Raw genomic sequence first — 20,332 nt, forward strand, 5'->3', positions numbered from 1 at the left:
ATATTAACCTTAGGGTGATTTACCTGAATTTTGAATCCCAGATGATTATTAAGAATATATTCCCAGACAGTTTCTTGTTACTCTCAAACTCATAATGGTACTCGCCACTATGAAAACTGGTTTTTAATATATGGAAGTTAAATATAATTTTAAAACACATAATATTTTTTAAAAGCATGATACAAAATTTGTTTAATGTACTACTTTTTGTTAGCTGCATTAGAAGCATTGCACAGTAATGGGGAATTAAATATACTAGTTCTAATAACAGCTCCGCCCCAATACTTTATACATGCAGAATATTTGGTTAATTCTTACTGTGTCCTACAAAGTAGACCAACAGCATTGTTTTAATTTACTGAAGTAGAAATTAAGGCGATTACAATTCATGATTAGGTTTTCTTATGGGAATTTCTTGTTTTCAGATAATTCATTCCCCTGTGAAGGAGGATTAGTGTTGTCCTAGATAATCCACCATGTAAATCAGGGACAGTGCTGATTCTTTAAAGAAGGAGAAATTTTTTTCAGTGTCTTTCAATATATTTCAATCACGTTCTTTTTGACATTGTTGCAATTCAGGTGGCATGCTGTTCAGTTGAATTCTTATAGAACATAGCTCTATACTTCTGTTTGATTTATTTCCTGAGAGCATCACTGGAATAGAAGAAATATTTTTAAATCCTTAAGATCTTGGTTGAAACAATCAGCCCTGATAACATCTACAAGCGGAGATTAAATGTGTATGATCAAATCCTCTTCCCAGAATGCACTGCTATTGGAATGTCCCTGGCCTCTGTCTAGGCCTGTAACATTGAAGCAACTACACATCTCAGGATGCACCACCCCTTCACTCTTCCTTTTCTGTCTTTGGTAGTATTGTCCACTGAAAGTTGTAGACAGACATAGGAGTGGTGAATCCCCAGGGGCAGGTGAATCTGCCCTGTTTGCCTAATATAGGAATTGGGTGGTGATAGGGTTTACACCAAGGAGTAGTGGGAACAGAGAAACACCTACTGGAGATTATGGCAGGATTCCTGGCTATTTATCAAAGAGCTGGTTACTTACTACCCTGTTTTGATGCCCCAAGACTGATAAAATCAAAGGTGCTTTTCTAATATCTTCATTTCAGCTCAAGGTACTTCTACGTGTAGAGGGAGTGTTAGTGGTTAATTTGGTGCTGCAGTTCATTTCCATCAGTGTTGTGGGACTTTTCTCTGGATTTTAGTATGTGTGATTGATTCTAAACTTATTCTCTAGGCATGTTGTACATTTCCCCTGCAATTTTGGATACTTTAATATGAATGGTTTTGTTATTTGGGTGTTTTGAGTGAAAGATGTCCTGTTACTTGCATTTATACTGTACTACTGGAAGCTTACCAAAGTTAAATGTGTTTACTTAATCAATTGACTATGAAAACTTTTGGTTTATTTCACCAGTTAGATTCAACATCACTTCTCTCTGAGGAACAGTTAAGGTGTCTTCTGGATGAATGCACACTTAAACAAAAATCCATGATTAGACTGTCTTCAGAAGGAAAAAAGAAAGACATTGAGGATATAACACCTGAGTTGCCCCAGCTTTCCAGATCTATTCTCTCTGAGTCACTAGATGGGTCAAAAACAAAGGTCAAAAGCACTGAGGTGGAAGACGCAAATATGCCTGAGAATGCCGAAAGTGAAACATCTAGAGGCTACTATCTCACCAAAGCCTCGACTGGGCATTTTATGTCAGAAGCTCTTGTCGTTGAAGCAAAGAATATGAAATGCCTCCAGCTTTCTGAGGACAAGGTTATTGGTGACACAAAAGACTATTTTATGTCAAAGACTCTTGGCATTGGGAGACTGAAAAGACCCTCTTTCTTGGATGATCCACTGTGTGGCATCAATGTGAGCCTTTCATCCGAAGACCAACATCTGAAACTCAGCCCTCCAGAGAAACCCAGACCAGGTGAGGCTTGGAGAATACACTGAAAATAATCCTTACTAAACACTTCAATATAAAGGTAGTATAGTTTAAAGTAGAGTAGGATCAGTAGATAAGGAGGTATGCTTGAAAGTCACAAATGGGGTCAATTAAGAGCATTCTAACATATGAATGTATTTATTAATGTTCATATCAAGATAGAGATTAGTACTCTTATGAAATGCATTATTCTTAATGGTAGCTAATACATATTCTTGATGGTTATCCAGAAAACAATGTTGATTTCAGAGGAAAAGAGAAATTAGTTTGAATGGATACAAATAATTTGAGTAGATTTGCTTAGTATTTTAACTTCCAAATTTCAGTGATGAAAATTTGTTCCAAGGAATGAATTTGTAAAATGCCATATATCATTGTGGTTTTGTTCGTTTCTGTACGCAAACTTCCCATCCCAGCTACTTGTATAGTGTCAGGTTTTTTGTTTTTCGTTTTAATTTTGAACCAGTGTTGCATCTTACACTGGTACAATGGTACAGGATACAAGTACTATGGGCAGTTTTTTTGATATAAACAAATATTCAATTATTTATTTATGTTAGAAGTCTAACATAGTCTGTGTTGTATTTGTTGAGTCTATTTAAATAGCTTCAGCTTTTCCTCTCGTGTAGATTACTCTAAAATATATTGTCTATTAAATCTATATCTATTACCTATTAAATCTATAATCTACTAATTTTGAACTAACTCCTCAGCCCTGTATTTCTAACTGCCATCTAGATATGGCCTCAAACTGATTTCCTCATTCTTCCCTCTCAACTCAGATTGTCCTCTTGACTTCTGTTACCTCAACCACCCAGGCTTCAAATCTAAGTCATCATTGAATCTTCTCTCTCTCTTGCTTCCCACTTCCAATCTTCCAATCTTGTTTGTTCTGCTCCTGCAGTGTCTCCCATGTCCATCCCTCCCTTGCTCTTCCTACCACAACTGGACCAATGCGATAACCTGATCAGGCCTCCCTGCCTCTGGTCTCTCCTCTCCTCCTGCCATTGTCAACCACCTAAACTAATTCCCCCAAAGTACAACTTTGATAAACATACTTCCCAGCTTAAAAAGCTTCTATGGCTCTCCTCCGCCTATTGAATGAAATCTGAATTCTTGAACAGGCCTGCTGTTCAAGGCCTCCACACTCTGACCTGCAGTTCCCTTTGAAATCAATCTCTATCTAGTGCCCTAAATGTTACTCAGGTTGTAACTGATCTGGGCTCAGGATTCCCAGTGCTTTCCCATGTTGCTCAGGCCCCTTTCTTCTCAGGCTTGTTCAGGTATCCCTTCAATAGTAGTTAAATTCTAACCCTATCCTCTCTGAAGGTAACCTTCCCTCATTTTCTCTTTTAAAAGTCTTACTTCTCTTCTGAATGTCCAAGGGTATTGATCACATCATTTTACACACACTCTCTTGACATCATTTGGCACACACACCCACACTTTTTCTCCCTTAGAATTGTGTAACCTTTTTGATGACAGGGGTCCTATCTTCTGATTCATTGCTACATCTTCTATGATGTCCAAAGTGCTGCCTTAAATCAAGTGCCTGTTTAATAAATAAAGGAATTTAAATTATCCAGTTTTAGAATAATGCACTGAAAGTATGGTTCACATTTATTCTTTGCATTATGAATGAAAGCAGGTGGTATTGCTTAAGAATTATGCAAGCCTCACATTCTATATAAAGATTTGGAACCTTTTTCTTTTTTTCTTGTGGTAAAATTCCACAAGCTATACAGTTTTTACCTAGCAGCAGAGTTCACTTACAACATGCAATTCAATTAAATGAGTGTGGTCTGCCTTCTCCCACCAAGATCTTCATTTAATAAATACGCCATGAGAACTTTGTTCTACTCTTTTTCTTTCTTTCTTTTTGTATTTTCTTTTCTTTTTGGACAGAAGATTTTCTTTCTTTCTTTTTGGACAGAAGGTTTTTAGTAGAAACAAAGTATCTGCATTTCCCCTTTGTCTACTGTAATCAGACTTACTCAGTTGGGTATGATGATTTACTGTCTATGAGGTCTCATTCCCGTGGAGTCAGTGTATAGGGCTTTGGAACAGCATTTTGCTAAGATATAACTTTACTTCCATGTGAATGGCAGTCACACTGATGTATATTTGTCACTGAGTAGAACATGGAAAGATGGAATGAACTAGAACTTAATGTGACTTAATGGAAAGAAGCTATGGTGGCTTACCTATCACTTCAGAAAACATGCCTCTGATGGTGCTAGATAATCCTAATGTTTGATTAAAATGACCCTGTGAGTATGGAGGCTTAAGATGGCATAGATGTGAATATATGAACCAATTTTACTTTCTGTTTATTACATAATAAACCTTAAGGAATAGGTCCTACATTATTATTTTGAGAGCAGGTCAGCCTATCTGAAGCTGGAGTTTTTCTTTTACTAACCTCAGCATTTACAGTTATTAAAATAACTTGCTAATCAGTTTATTCTAAAATACTAAATTGGACATTATGTACTTTATGCAAAAATGAACACCAAAACATCAAAAATGAACATGCTAAACCAGTTTTCTTGGCAAAAAGCCCTTTAAAGATGTAATGAGAAATTGCAGTGTGTTCAGGTGTTACATTATATTCCCTCTCTTTCTCAGGAAACAGATATGTGTGAATATGAGTCAGTTGAGATTTCTGTAAGCATAGAGGAAGAAAATAGAACCATTTATCATTTTCTCTTTAAATAGCAAATATTGTTGATATGTAGTTTTCTTTTCCTTGATGAACTGAGTCTGTTACAAATATTAAAATTCTGCTTCTAAAAGGCAGAGTCAGATAAAACTTCAAAAGGGACCAAGCCTAGTGACATTGAGGACCAGTTTCAATTGTGGTATTGAAAATAAGGATTTGCTTCACAGATGTTTTAAAAGTTTCTAGTGTGAAGTACCTCATTTTGGTTTTTTTTTTTTGGAAATACAGTTGATGTACAAGATCACATTGGTTATAGGTGTACAGCATAGTGATTCAATATTTTTACAGATTATACTCCATTAGTAGTTATTACAAGATAATGGCTACAATTCCTTGTGCTATACAATATATCCTTGTTGCTTATCTATTTTATACAGAGTATTTTATATCTCTTAATCCCATAGCCCTAATTTACCCCTCCCCTCTTCCCTTTCCCCTCTGGTAACCACTAGTTTCTTTTCTATATCTGTGAGTCACTTTCTGTTTTGCTATATACATTCATTTGTATTATTTTTTAGGTTCCACATGTAAGTGATATCATACAATATTTGTCTTTCTTTGTCTGACTTATTTCACCAAGCATAATATTCTCTAGGTCCATCCACATTGCTGCAAATGGCAGAATTTTATACTTTTTATGGCTGTGTAATATTCCATTGTGTATATATATTTATAACACTTCTTATCTATTTGTCTGTTGATGGACACTTGGGTGGCTTCCATATTTTGGCTATTGTAAATAGTGCTATTATGAACATTGGGGTACCTGTATCTTCGAATTAGTGTTTTCATTTTTTCTGGGTATAGACCCAGGAGGGAATTGCTGGGTCATTTGGCAGTTCTATTTTTAGTTTTTTGAGGAACCTCTGTACTGTTTTCCATAATGGCTGCAGCAATTTACATTCGCATCAACAGTGTACAAGGGTTTCCTTTTCTCCACATCCTCTCCAACATTTGTTATTTGTAGGCTTTTTGATGATAGCCATTCTGACAGGTGTAAGGTGATATCCCATTTTGTTTTGATTTGCATTTCTCTGATAATTAGTGATGTTGAACATCTTTTCATGTGCCTGTAAGACATCTGCATGTCGTCTTTGGAAAAATGTCTATTCAGATCTTCTGCTCATCGTTTGTTTTTTTTGATGTTGAGTTGTATGACCTGTTTATGTATTTTTTTGTTTGTTTTTGTTTGTGTTTTTTTGCGGTACGCGGGCCTCTCACTGCTGTGGCCTCTCCCGCTGCGGAGCACAGGCTCCGGACGCGCAGGCTCAGCGGCCATGGCCCACGGGTCCAGCCGCTCTGCGGCATGTGGGATCTTCCTGGACCGGGGCATGAACAAGTGTCCCCTGCATGGGCAGGTGGACTCCCAAGCACTGCGCCACCAGGGAAGCTCTGGTTATGTATTTTTTGATATTAACCTTTCGTCAGTCATATCATTTGCAAATATTTTCTCCCATTCTGTAGGTTGTCTTTTTGTTTTGTTGATGGTTTCCTTTGTTGTGCAAAAGCTTTTAAGTTTAATTAGGTCCAATTTGTTTATTTTTGCTTTTATTTCTTTTGTCTTTGGAGAAAGGTCCAAAAAATTTTTGCTACAATTTATGTCAAAGAATGTTATACCTATGTTGTCTTCTAGGAATTTTATGGTTTCAGGTCTTACGTTTAGGTCTTTAATCTATTTTGAGTTTATTTTTGTATATGGTGTGAGGAAATATTGTGATCTCATTCTTTTACTTGTAACTGCCCAGTTTCCCCAGCACCACTTCTTGAAGAGACTGTCTTTTCTCCATTGTATATTCTTGCCTCCTAGGTCATAGGTTAATTGAACATAAGTGTGTGGTTTTATTTCTGGGCTCCCTGTTCTGTTCCGTTGATCTATGTACCTGTTTTTTGTACCATGCTGTTTTGATTACTGTAGCTTTGTAGTATAGTTTGAAGTCTGAGGGTGGTACCTCCTGCTTTGTCCTTTTTTTCCTCAAGATTTCTTTGGCAATTTGGGGTCTTTTGTTGTTCCATCTGAATTTTAGGATTATTTGTTCCAGTTGTGTGAAATGTCATGGGTATTTTGATAGGGATTGCATCAAATCTGTAGATTGCTTTGGGTAGTATGGACATTTTAACAATATTAATTCTTCTAATCCAAGAGCACAGGCTATTTTACCATTTCTTTGTATCATCTTCAATTTCCTTTATCAATGTTTTATAGTTTTCACAGTATAGGTCTTCAACCTCCTTCGTTAAATTTATTCCTAGGTATTTTATTGTTTTTGATGTGATTTTAAAAGAGATTGGTTTAAAAAGGGAAAACTTTTTTTCTGATAGTTCATTATTAGTGTATGGAAAAGCAATAGATTTCTGTATATTAATCTTGTATCATCTACCTTGCTGAATTCATTTATTAGTTCTAATGGCTTTTGGGTAGAGACTTTAGGGTTTTCTATATTAAAGTATCATGTCATCTGCAAATAGTGACAGTTTCACTTCTCCCCTTTCAATTTCTGTGCCTTTTATTTCTTTTTATTGTCTGATTGCTGTGGCTAGTACTTCCGATACTATGTTAGATAGAAGTTTCAAGAGTGGGCAACCTTATCTTGTTCTTGAATTTAGAGGAAAGGCTTTTAACTTTTCTCTGTTGAGTATGATGTTAGCTATGTGTTTGTCATAAATGGCCTTTATTATGTTGAGATATGTTCCCCCTAGAGCCACTTGGATGAGAGTTTTTTCATGAATGAATGATGAATTTTGTCAAGTGCTTTTTCTGTGTCTATTGAGATAATCATGTAATTTTATCTTTTCTTTTGTTAGTGTGGTGTTTCACATTGATTGATTTGCAGATATTGAACCATCCTTGAATCCCTGGGATAAATCCTACTTGATCATGGTGTATGATCCTTTTTGTATACTGTTGGATTTGGTTTGATAATATTTCACTGAGGATTTTTACATCTATATTTATCAAAGATATTGGCCTGTAATTTTCTTTTTTTGTAGTATCTTTGTCTGGTTTTGGTATCAGGGTAATGGTGGCCTTGTAGCATGAATTTGGGCGTGTTTCATCCATTTCAATTTTTTGGAATAGTTTGAGAAGGATGGGTACTAGTTCTTCTTTATATGTTTGGTAGAATTTACCCATGAAGCTATCTGGTCCTGGACTTCTGTTTGCTGGGAAGTTTTTTTTTTATTACAAATTCAATTTCACTACTAGTGACAGGTTTGTTCAAATTGTCTGTTTCTTTGTGAGTCAGTCTTGGAAGGCTGTATGTTTCTAGAAATTTGTCCATTTCTTCTAGGTTGTCCAGTTTGTTGGCATATAATTGGTCATAGTATTCTATTCTGATTTTTTGTATCTCTGTGGTATCCGTTGCTTTTCTTGTCTTTTATTTCTTATTTTATTTGGGTCCTCTCCTCTTTTCTTCTTGGTGAATGTAGCTAAAGTTTTATCAATTTTGTTTACCTTTACAAAAGAAAACAGCTCCTGTTTTCATTGATATTTTCTATTTTTGGGGTCTCTATTTTATTTATTTCCTCTTTGAAATAAATCCTTCAATTTATAAATCCTTTATTATATCCTTCCTTCTGCTGACTTTGGGCCTTGTTTGTTCTTTTTTTTTCTAATTCTTTTAGGTGATAGGTTATGTTGTTTATTTGAGATTTTTCTTATTTCTTGATAAAGGCCTGTATCTCTATGAACTTCCCTCTTGGAAATGCTTTTGCTGCATCCTGTAGATTTTGGAGTGTTATGTTTCCATGTTCATTTGTCTTGAGGTATTTTCTGATTTCCTCTTTGATTTCTTCATTGACCCATTGGGTTTTTTTGGGGTTTTTTTGACCCATTGGTTTTTTTAGTAGCATGGTGTTTAGTCTTCACATGTTTGTTCTTTTCCCATTTTTCTTTTTGTAATTGATATCTAGTTTCATACTGTTGTGGTCAGAAAAAATGCTTGATACACTTTCTGTCATCTTAAACGTGTTGAGACTTGTTTTGTGGCCTAGCATGTGGCCTAGCATGTGCACTTGAAAAGAATGTGTATTCTGCTGTTTTTGGATGTACTGTCCTGTAGATACCTATTAAATCCAACTGGTCTATTGTATCATAAGACCACTGTTGCCTCATTGATTTTATGTCTCAATGATACATCCATTATAGTAAGTGAGGTGTTAAAGTCTTCTACTATTAATGTATTATTGCCAATTTATCCCATTTATATCTATTAGAATTTGCTTTATATATTTAGGTGCTCCTGTATTGAGTGCCTGTATGTTAATAAGTGTACCATTCTCTTCTTGTATTTTATCATTATATAATGCCCTTTTGTTATAGGCTTTGTTTTAAAGTTTGGTCTGATATGAGTATTGCTATCCCTACTTTCTTTTCATTTCTGTTTTATTAAATACCTTTTTCTATTGCCTAACTTTCAGTCTGTGTGTATCTTCAGCCCTGAAGTAGGTCTTTTGTAGGCAGCGTATTGAAGGGTCTTGTTTTTTTATTTTTTGTTTTTTTTCCCAGTCAGCCACGCTATGTCTTTTGATGGGAGCATTTAGTCCAGTGACATTTAAGGTAATTATTGGTAGGTATGTACTTATTGCCATTTTATTACTTGTTTTCTTCTCTGTTTATTACTTCTTTTTGTTTCTTCCCTTGTGGTTTGATGGTTTTGTTTAATAGTATACTTGTGTTCCTTTACTTTTAGTTTTTATGTATCTATTTTAGGTTTTTGATTTGTGGTTACCATGGGGTTCATATATGTTGATCTATAATTATATGTACTTGTTTGAAACTGGCTGTCATTTAAGTTCAAACACATTCTAAATGATCTACATTTTTCACTCCCTCACATTTTGTGTTTTTCATGTCCTATTTTACATCTTCATGCATCCCTTATCTGTTTGTTGTAGTTATAGTTGCTTTTACAATATTTTGTCTTTTAATCTACATACTGGCTTTTTAAGTGGTTGATCCTCAATCCTTGCTATATATTTGCCTTTCCTAGTGGGATTTTCCCTTTCCTATAGATTCTTTATTCTTTTCCAATTACAGGAGACCCTTGAATATTTCTTTCAGGGTAGGTTTAGTATTGCTGAGTTCTTTTAGTTTTTGCTTGTCTGAGAACTTCTTTATCTCTTCTATTCTAAGTGGTAATCTTGCTGGATAGAGTATCCTAGGTTGCAGGTTTTTCCCTTTCAGCACTTTGAATATATCATGCCACTCCCCTCTGGCCTGCAACGCTTCTGCAGAAAAATCAGCTGATGGCTTTATGGGAATTCCCTTTTATATAGCTCTTTGTTTTTCTCTTGCTGCTTTTAGAATTCTCTCTTTAACTTTTGTCATTTTAATTATGATATGCCTTGGTGTGAGTCTGTTTGGGTTCATCTTGTTTGGGACTCTCTGAGTTTCCTGTACTTGGATATCTGTTTCCTTCTTCAGTTTTGTGAAGTTTTCAGCCATAATTTCCTCAAATCCATTTTCTATCCCCTTCTGTCTCTGTTCTCCTTTTGGGACTTCTATAATGTGAGTGTAGGTATGCTTAATGTTATCTCAGGGATCTCTTAAATTGCTTTTATTTTTTAAAATTAGTTTTTCTGTCTGCTGGTCTGATTGGGTGATTTCCATTATTTTATCTTCCAGATCACTTATTCATTCTTCTGTATCACTTAATCTGCTATTCATTCTTTCTAGTGTGTTTTTTATTTCAGCTATTGGATCATTCATTTCTGATTGGGTCTTTGTTATATTTTCCTTGTTAAAATGTTCACTGTTTATATCAATCCTTTTCCCTAATTCAGTTAACCTTATTATTATGAATGTTTTGAATTCTTTATCTGGTAAATTGTTTATTACTATTTTATTACTTATTTTTTCAGGGTTTTTCTCTGTCTTTCAATTGAGAGTAGTTCCTCTGCCTTTTCATTTTACTTGACTTTCTCTGCTTCTGTGAATTTAGGTAAAGCAGTTACTGATTGTGTTCTTAAAGGGGGGTTATTATGTGGGAACATCCCTGTGTGGGCTGCATGTATTATTGCCTTGGGTGGGAGAGCTGGATTGAGGTCAACCCAAGTCATATTTTTCCTCAGGGTTTTCCGGCAGCTATCCCCTTGGTAGGGGGTGGGGCTGTAGATATAGGGGCTAGAACTGGTCCTGTGTATGAAGTAGGACTCCCTCTCTCAGTGGCTAGAACTGGTACTGTGTATGAAGTAGGACTCCCTCTCCCTCTCTCAGTGGCTGTCACTGCCCTGTTAGGGGTGAGGTCTGATCTCAAGTTGCTGGAGCAGAAGCCCTGGAGGTTGGACCCGAGCTGGCTCTGCTCCCTTTAAGTGTGTGTTTTTCCCTCTCCCTGTACCGGGACCCTTGTCACAGAGGAGGCAGTGCTGAAGTAAGTGGGGCCCGTGCACTGACAGTGGTCGGATGTGATGCTTGTAGAGGCACCCATGTCTTTGCTCAGACGCGGCCTCAGGTGCAAGTCCCCTTTGCCCCTCACAGCTGATCACTGCCCCCAGCCTCTACCACCCCTGCCCTGTGGCTTAGCCACTCTGCAAGGCTAGCAGGAGCCATGTGCCCTCTTGATGTGTATCAGGAGGTGAGCTGTGGTGGAGGAACTGCTGTCAGAGATCTGGGTGGCTTCTGAGGAGCCGCTTGAGTAAACACCAGCTGTGGCCACCGCCACCCCACCCGGGCTCCACCTTGGGACTGGGTTGCCTCTGTGTCTCACCTTTGAGTCTTTCCTTGGTCATGGGTGCCTCAGATCCAGTGCCATGCTGTGGCATGGGGGTAGCAGGGCTGGAGGTCAGGCTGGGCACACGGCGAGGCAGTTGCGGTTGCAGGAAACTTGGCTGCCCTGAGCAGACGTCTCTCCACCCTGCCTGGGGATAGTCAGTGCACCTACGCTCCTCAGGGGCAGAGTCCAGGGTTCTCATAGCCCTTCTTTTTCTCCTAGTGGTCCTCCAACCAGCTAAGGGGGCTTGTCTCGCCTGTGTAGGACCCCAGCCTGGGGTGCCCAATCTGTGGCTCGAACTGCTCACTCCCCAGTGCAGGTGTCCGCCCGTGTAATCTCCCTTTTCCTCCGATTCCTATTGCAGGGGCACAGGTCCCAACCCGATTGCTTTTCTTCTCTTCCTGCCTGATTCTCTGTGTATCTTTCTTACAGCCTTGGTTGTATAGGAGTCCTTCTGCCAGTTTTCAGAAAGAATTGTTTCACATGGAGATGTGTTTTTGATGTGTTTGTGGGGGAAGGTGAGCCTTATGTCCTTTTACTCTGCCACCTTGATCCTTCCCTCCTGAAATACTTAATTTTTCATGTTTGTGCTTTAAGCTTAGTGGTAACTACTGTTGTTTGACTTTCCAGATACAAGGTCCAGTAAGGTCAGTGTTGTACTCACTTACTGTTGGGGTTTCAGGAGATCGATAAATAGTCCCTTCTCTTCCCCACCCCTATCAGACCAGTTGAGAGATGGATAGATTCTGACAAGTGGAGATCAAGGAGGTTGGCTTTATTGCTGATAAAATGTAGGGGATTGTTTTTACCTGGGCAGGCAGCCAAACGGTCTTCCTAATGCTACACCCTCAAAATGAACTTATACACCCAGTCACTGGCAGAGGTGAAAAGCCTCACCCATGGAGACCTGTTCACATGGAGAAATAGTACAGAGGAGCAAAGGAGCACCCTGGGCAGGGGATGCTGACCCCCTTGGAGGGAGGAGTGAGCTGAGCATGCCATTTCTTCCCCTAAACTCACCAATCAGGTAACTGACTGTTCTTCCCATGGGGAGAGGGGAGGTGGGGTGGGGTGATGTTGGATATGCCCCCACTGTAGGTTCCTCCACATGGAAGTGTAAGGAGAGTAAGTGGTCTTTGGTCCCATCAACCTGGGAGACACCACCAAGTACAGTGGTGCTTCAGGTCTGTGGTTAGTCTAGTACTTAAGTATCTTATGCTGAATTACTTCCTAGATAATCAAAAAGGCATCTATGCATGTACAGTATTCTCTTTTTCCCAACAGGCACTTGAACTGCTTATCAACATAAATTCATTATCACAAAGAGGAAAATATGATTAACAAATAACAACAATAAAATAGGGCAAAAAGGGACACAAAGTCACATAGTAAAGAAGGGGGACAGGACTATATTAATTCTTCATGGAAAAACAAAGTGGATTTCCCATAGGACCCATTTAGTGAATAATGTTCTTAAAAATTTCTAACAGGTAAGGTTTTTTTTTTGGCAGTATGCAGGCCTCTCACTGTTGTGGCCTCTCCCGTTGCGGAGCATAGGCTCCAGACGCGCAGGCTCAGCGGCCATGGCTCACGGGCCTAGCCGTTCCACAGCATGTGGGATCTTCCCGGACCGGGGCACGAACCCATGTCCCCTGCGTTGGCAGGCGGACTCTCAACCACTGCGCCACCAGGGAAGCCCCCAAGGTTGTTTTTAAAATAACACCCCTAAATGGAAACTAGGGTGACTAACTGTCTTGGTTTGCTCAGGAGTGTCCTGGTTTTACACTGAATGGCCCTTGTTTTGGGAAACCCTCAGTCCCTGGCAAACTGGGCTGGTTGGTCACTCTAAATTGAAACTGAGAACATAAAACCAAGGAGCAAATTAATTACCCAAAGGACAAAGTTAATAGAGTCCAGGTAAGTAGTGAGGTTCGAGGCTAGAACCTAGATGAGCAGAGAGATGCCTTGTTCACCCACCCACCAGCATGATCTGGCCTAGTGTTAGGAGCGTGGGCTGTGGGTGAGACAGACCTAGGTTTGAATCCTTGCTCGGCTTTTAGCAGATGATCTTACGCAAGTTACTTAATCTCTTTCTCCTCTCTACCTTGGTCCCCTTATTTGTAAGATAAGTTGGCTTTAGTACTTACCCTCTAGGGTTGTAATAGGGATCAAATGAGAAAAGCCACATAAAATGATTAGCTCAAAAAAAAGATTAGCTCAGTGACTGGACTTGGTTGGCCTACATAGTACATATTTAACATTTCATCAGGAGATTTCTCATAAAAGCCTGGATTTCTGACTTTTCTAACAAATCAGCAGGTCTTCCACTGGGGAGGAGAGCTGAATAGCAGATGTTCCCTTTAGAAGGAGCATGTACTCTCCTGGAAAACATGGCCCTGTCTGGCCTTCTACTTCATGTGCTTGGTCCTTTGGGACCATATGATTTCCATCCCATGTTATAAGCCTTTGCTGCTTAGAGTGTTGTCCAGTCACTGGGGGCTCATTAGAAATGCAGGGCCTAAGGCCCCTTGCACTTTAATAAGATCCCCCTGTGGTACTTACAGTGAAGTTTGAGAAAGCACTGTTACAAACCACCAGAGCATTATTCCTAATCAGGGTGAAGGTAGAGATCATCTGGGAAATTTTTTGTTTGTTTTGTACCTATGTCCAAGGCCCAAGCCAGACTTACCAAAATCAGAGTCCCTGATGTAGAGTATTCAGTCTGTCAAATTAATGCAAGCCACAAGATTTTGCTGTGCATATTTGAGAAATATGGCATTCAGTTGAGATGTAGGAAGGCTAATTATGTTATCCTGTTGGGGTCCTCAGACAGAACAAGTTCTAAACAATGACAACTTTACAGTCTAAATATATTTCATGTTGAAATTCTGCCCATCGAAGGATCTGATTGTAACTTGCTCGGTGAAGCATGGTTGCAGGTGGACTGACTTTTGGGAAGATGTTGCAGTTTGAAGGAGGTGTGTGTTAGTGTGTATCATTACTCATACCACCTGAACAATTTGAAGGGAACTAGATTGTTTTGAGAAAGTTTTCATTGTTGTACTGTAGTCTTACTGGTTTGCAGTGGAGGCAGTGAGATTCTGAAAATACTACTACTACTAGCTGACTTTTTTCTTTTCCACTAAAAAATATTTTTTCTTTTCCACTAAAAAATATTTTGTCTTGTTCTCAGGGAAATGTTTAACTCATCATTGCTTTGATGGAGTTCTCTTTCTCTCAGTGTGTGTCTTCAGGCCTCCTAGTTATTATTTGTTAAATTACTTTTCCAAGGCTACAGATTGCTTCTCAGATGCTCTTAGTAGCTTAATCAACCCTCCAAAGTTTCTTTGATCAAAATATCAGAGCTGCCATGTTAGAAATTCCCAGGGCTAATTCCTGTTTTATATAAGACCTTAGTATATAGTAAATTTATATCTGATGAATTTATCTTTTCAAATTACTTTCATCTAATTTTCTTTAACTCAGTTCTTCTTCAGGTAGACTTTTCATATAAACATTTGCCCCTGATTATTTTCTCTACTATAAAATATCACTTTCTCTGACTGTTTTGTTTAGTAGTATAAAATGAACAATGTTGGAGAGTTTTGATGTTTAACTGTAATGAACTTATCACTTTATCAGGTATTGGGAACTTCTGATTCCATTGCTTCATTCAAATTGAGTAAAATGAAAAAGTTACTGAAGATCATTACTGTAGACTAGATCTATGGACCAGCGGTATTAGCATCACCTGGGAGCTTGTTAGAGCTGCAGAGTCCCAGACCTACCGTATCAGAGTCTGCATGTTAACAGGATGCCCCCAGCAGGTGATTTGTATGCACAGTAAAGTGTGAGAAGATCTGAATTAGATGGTTTGCTAGTCACTCTATTTTAGGATTATAAAAAATACCAGCATATGTGGTGGTGGTGAAAATAATGTCTGAAAGTATCTTCTTTCCCATCTGCTCAATCCCTGCTTTATCTTCTTGAATTTCATTTTAATGAAGGTCACTACCTTTTCTAGATTGTCTTCTTATCTCCCCAACCGTCCCTGCTGTCCTTCTTGTGGGTAACCTTCCTCTTAAGCACTGAGAGCAAGCATGTCCTAGCTTAAGTTCTCTACTCTTTCATGGTTAGCATTTTATTTGGAGACACACTTAGCCAGTATGGGATCATCTGTGCTCTGTGTACTTTTGATTTTCAGACCTCTCTCCTTGGCATCTGCCTCAGGTCTGCCTGGCATGTTAAGCTTTACTGAGTCCATCCCTTACACCATGCTTCTTACCTCTGACTGCACATTAGATTCATCTGGTGAGATTTAAAAACAGGTTAATGCCTCGGTTTCATTCCAGAATTAAATTGATTTCTAGGGGTTGGCTCTGGGCATCTGTATTTTTTAAAGTCAGTTCTGAGGATGGGGTCTGGGTGATTCTGTTGTGTAGCTATGATTAAAACCACTGCTCTAGGGCTCCATTGTATTCATTCATGAAGGATGCTGCTCCTAGGTTATCAGGTGAGTAGGACATGATCACTGCTCTGAATTATTTCATAGGCTACTGATGAAGGCAGGCACTTAAGCAGGTCATCGCAGCATAGTGGGACAAGTAGAATATAAGAGCTTCCTGACAAAGTATTTGACAACACTAGAGGGAATGATGAACACTGGAGGGACGGGGAGGTGGCGTTTGAATCGAGCCTCCAAGGATGAGTGGTCATTTACTGGGTGGGCAAGAGGGAAAACACTCCACAGAGAAGGGTGAGCACTTATGAAGGCGAGGGGCTGTGGTCTTATCATCGCTCATTGCATGTGTGGGCTACTGAGGTGCACTTCTCATCCATCCCACCTTCCTCTACATCCTGTTTACTGTTTCCTCTCCATGCATTGACACTATCACTACATTTCTCACTTTACTCTCTGAGACTCCAAATCATTTACCCTTAATTATTAGGTTGATTTTTTAAATTACAGATTTATTGACATCTTTTTTAAATACCTGTGTTCGTTTCCTGCGGTTGCCACAACAAATGATCACAACAGAAAGTTATCATCTCTTACTTGTGGAGGCCTGAAGTCTGAAATCAAGGTGTCAGCAAGGCCACACTCTGCTTGGAGGCTCTAGGGAAGGATGCTTCCTTGCTTCTGCCACTTTCTCAGGCTGTTGACATTCTTTGGCTTCATCGCTTTGTGACCACATCCCTCCAGTCTCTGACTCTGTCTTCACATTGCCTTCTTCTCTCTCTGCGTTTGTCTCAAATTTCCCTCTGCTTTTCTCTTAAAAGGACATTTGTTAATGAATATAGGGCCCACCTGGATAATCCAGGCTGATCTTATGACAAGATCCTTAATTAATTATGTCTGCAAAGACCCTTTTCCCAAGTAAGATAAGTTTCATAGGTACCAGGGATTAGGATGTGGACATAACCTTTTTGGGGCCACCATTCAACGATACCGTACAATTCAGTGGGTTTTAGTATATTCACAGAATTGCACATCCATCACCACTATCAATTTTACATCCTTTTCCTTACCCCAGAGAAAAACACTGTACCAACTTGCAGTCACTCCCCATTTTCTCCCAACCCCAAAGCCATAGGTGATCACTAACTAATCTACTTTATGACTCTATGAATTTGCCTAGTCTGGACACTTCATATAAATGGAATCATGCAACATGTGGCCTTTTGTGTTTGGTTTCTTAGTATAATGTTTTCAAGGTTCATCCATGTTGGAGCATGTGTCAGTACTTCACTCTTTTCTTGTTAAATAATATTCTTTTGTGTGGGTTTACCGCATTTTCTTTATTTATTCATCAGTCGATGGACATCTGAGCTGTTCCTACGTTTTGGCTGTTATATGTATCTTGGTGTGCACGTTTTTAGGCGGATGTATGTTTTCATTTCTCTTGGGCACATACCTAGGAGTAGAATTGCTGGGTCTCTGGTTACCTTCTGAGGAACTGCCAGACTTTCCTCAAGCAGCTGCACCATTCACATTCCCACCAGCAGTGTGTGAGGGTTCCAGTTTCTCCTGATTCCATTTTATTGTCTTCTTTTATTTGGTGCTGTTGTCAGTTCTGCCTTTTCTGATAACATTCTCACTAAGAAGAATATTTCCATTCCATTTCTGTTAGAGTCACGATTTGTTTCTCACGTTAAAGAAATGAAAGGTGATTAGTTCTAATCTACCCTAAGTGTAATATTTACATTTACTTTTGGCTTCTTTCACCCTGCTTCCCAGAAACTTAGTACAAAGAAAAAAAATTTCATGCCTGTCTCCAAATCCAAAACCATTTTAGCTCTCAAAACCCAAAAAACTTTCCCTCAGCTATAAGCTCAATGAAGGCAGGCACCTTATCTCTCACTTTTTCTTGTCAATTTTGTATGCAGCTTGTGGTGAGCTGTCCAATATTAACTGAGAATGTGATTATTGTCTCATGTGTAAAAGGATTTAATGTTTTATAGGCTGATGGTTTTTCTTAATTATGCACAGATTTCTGACATATTTGGTTATTGTTTTTAATGTGCAGATGACCAGGAGACTGAAGGTGTAACAGAAGAATGTAAAGGATCTTAAGCAAAGACTTGCCGGGGTGTGCTTTTAAGAAAGCTGGTAAATTAAGTTAAATCACATTTTTTCCAAATTCTTTGAATTCAATGAATGCATTATAGAGACCATTCCTCAAATGATGATTTTAATGTTTGGATTCTCTCTTTCTGGATCACATTTCCTTGATATTTTTGAGACTCGTGGTATAATTGTTCAGTGGTTTTTCCTCATTGAAATTCCTGGGAAAATTTTTTATTGCTAAATTTGCAACATCAGGGGTACGTTATAGAAACCAACATTTATGTATGTGTGCTACGTTAAAACTAGTTGAAATGCTATGATTGTTTTGTATTTGATTTGATACGTTGCCACTTTATTGTGATTTAGACAGATTTGATCACCATGAATTGTAGTTTTGCCCCTGCTTTCCCTTCTTTCCTCCTCTCTAATGCCTGTTAAGTAAGTACAACTTGCCGTGGAGAGAAATGAAGTTTCTCAACAAAGCAATGTTAGGCTATCCTTGCTATCTTATTAGAAATGGTACTTTTCATAAGCAGAAGTTTGACTGAATTATTACATATATTATATTTAGTTATTTTCTTTCAGAGTTTGCCTTTTACAATGCAGCAAATAAAGATCAGCTACTTAAAAAAAAATAACCTGTGGTACTATTTGAAGAGAGAGGGTTTGTTAGTTACAAGTGAGTAGCCTGGATTCATGAGAACATTTTATGTCAACACTCCGTATGATGAATTGGCATTAGAACTAGAAGTCCAATTTATTTCTGATTCTTAAAAAAAAAAAAAAAAAAGAGCTATCGTGCAGCATTTAACAAAATTTGGAATAATGTATATGTAGCATTATTATTTTTCGCTCGAATGTTTTCATCTACTGATATTGGATAATATTAGCGATTGCTTACGTCAAATTTGCTTGACTTTTTAAAGTGAAGACTTCTGTAGCTACTGTCTTCAGAAGAATTGATAGGCAATTTCTTTTTCTAGCCTTTTTCAGTTTATATTAAAACAGCAGTGGTTCTTGTTGATGTTAATCTGCTACAGTGTAACTTGTCTTGATGCTAAGAGTTTTGCTGTGGGTTGCCAGCAGAGGTTAAAAGTCATGATTTTGGACTCTCATAGGAGTGACGTGTGTGGCGTAGGGTTTGGGTCAGAACAATCAGAGGAGAGAGGTGGTATGGATGGGGATTTGCAGTGGTGATAGAGGAGCCATTTTTGCCCATAAGCCTTTCAGAGGAGTGGGGCTTTCTAAACCCATGTGCTTCTGGTGTTTGACATGTATGTGTATGTGTGTGAGAGAGAGAAAGAGAGAGGGAGAGGGAGAGCAGGAAAGAGGGAGAGAAGGGGAGAGGGAGATAGATGTTGGAGAGAGAGCTTATGCCTTTGTAAACTGTTCCTGCAAATGGTATTTGTGGCAGAGTGAATCTTTATGTTACAAGAGTTTAAGAGAAGGAAAGGAAAACAGAATGATTTTAAGTAGTGAATTTTACCATTGAAAGAGGTGACACCATTCCATAGCATGTCAACTGAAAGTACCTCTAATAAGAACTGGCAAGCTGAATTTGTATAATATATTCAACATGAAGGCTCCAGATTAATATTTTCAACATGAAGGCTCCAGATTAAAAAAAAAAAAAAAAAGAAAGGCCCTGATAGGGAAAGAAAATGTTATTAAAAAATAAGTTTTTATTTTAAGGTTCCTTTTAGACCTGAGTGTTTGCCCCAGAACAAGATAGAGAAGAAAAGATATAAAAGAGCAAGAGCTAATTCATTTCAGGAATGAATTTAGGATCTTAAAATTTGAGGTTTTTCTACTTATGACTCCTCAGGAAAATTACTGGCATCACCTTTATTGTAAATTCCCAGAGGACCTAAAATTGCCGTCCTATCCAACTCTTTGAAATGCATGACAATAAAATAGAAGGAAAAAGCTATACCCCGATGGCATAATTTTAATTTTTAACACATCCTGTATTTTAGTACAACCTGATACGAAGGTCAGTCTTGGAGTGAATATGCAGCATGCCTGGGAAAAACCTCCTGTTCCCAGACACTTTTTTCTGTCCCATCTTGATATTTTGAGTTACTTTTGTTCTGTTACTTAAAAGTGAATTAGAATGCTCTCCCAAGACTTCACACGTTGAGCTGCTCAGAGAGTGAATGTCATGTTTCAAAGAATTATTTCTTTCAAATCAGTTTTCCAAATTTTATAACCATTACCAATACCTTCTAGTTCCTGACTCTTCACCTGGATACCATAAAATGATTTGGCAATTTATACTTATATAGGACTGTGCTACCCTAGATAGATGTTTCTAGAATGAGAGAGAAAGATCAACAAGGAGAAAGAGTCTATCTCACTCAGCCAGTCCTTTT

The 20,332-nt window shown here is 38.3% G+C and overlaps 1 protein-coding gene across 1 annotated transcript in view; it reads left to right on the forward strand.

The window, feature by feature from the left end:
- The window catches only part of FSIP1 (fibrous sheath interacting protein 1), a 213,529-nt gene extending 194,988 nt beyond the window's left edge, over positions 1-18,541 (forward strand). Inside the window, exons 10-11 of the mRNA XM_032623071.1 lie at positions 1,438-1,948; positions 17,920-18,541. Coding sequence (XP_032478962.1) covers positions 1,438-1,948; positions 17,920-17,966 — 558 coding nt within the window. The 3' untranslated portion in view covers positions 17,967-18,541. The remainder of the gene's footprint in view (positions 1-1,437; positions 1,949-17,919) is intronic.
- Positions 18,542-20,332: the final 1,791 nt, after the last annotated feature.

This window comes from Phocoena sinus, chromosome 2 (assembly GCF_008692025.1).
Source record: "Phocoena sinus isolate mPhoSin1 chromosome 2, mPhoSin1.pri, whole genome shotgun sequence".
Classification (NCBI taxonomy): domain Eukaryota; kingdom Metazoa; phylum Chordata; class Mammalia; order Artiodactyla; family Phocoenidae; genus Phocoena; species Phocoena sinus.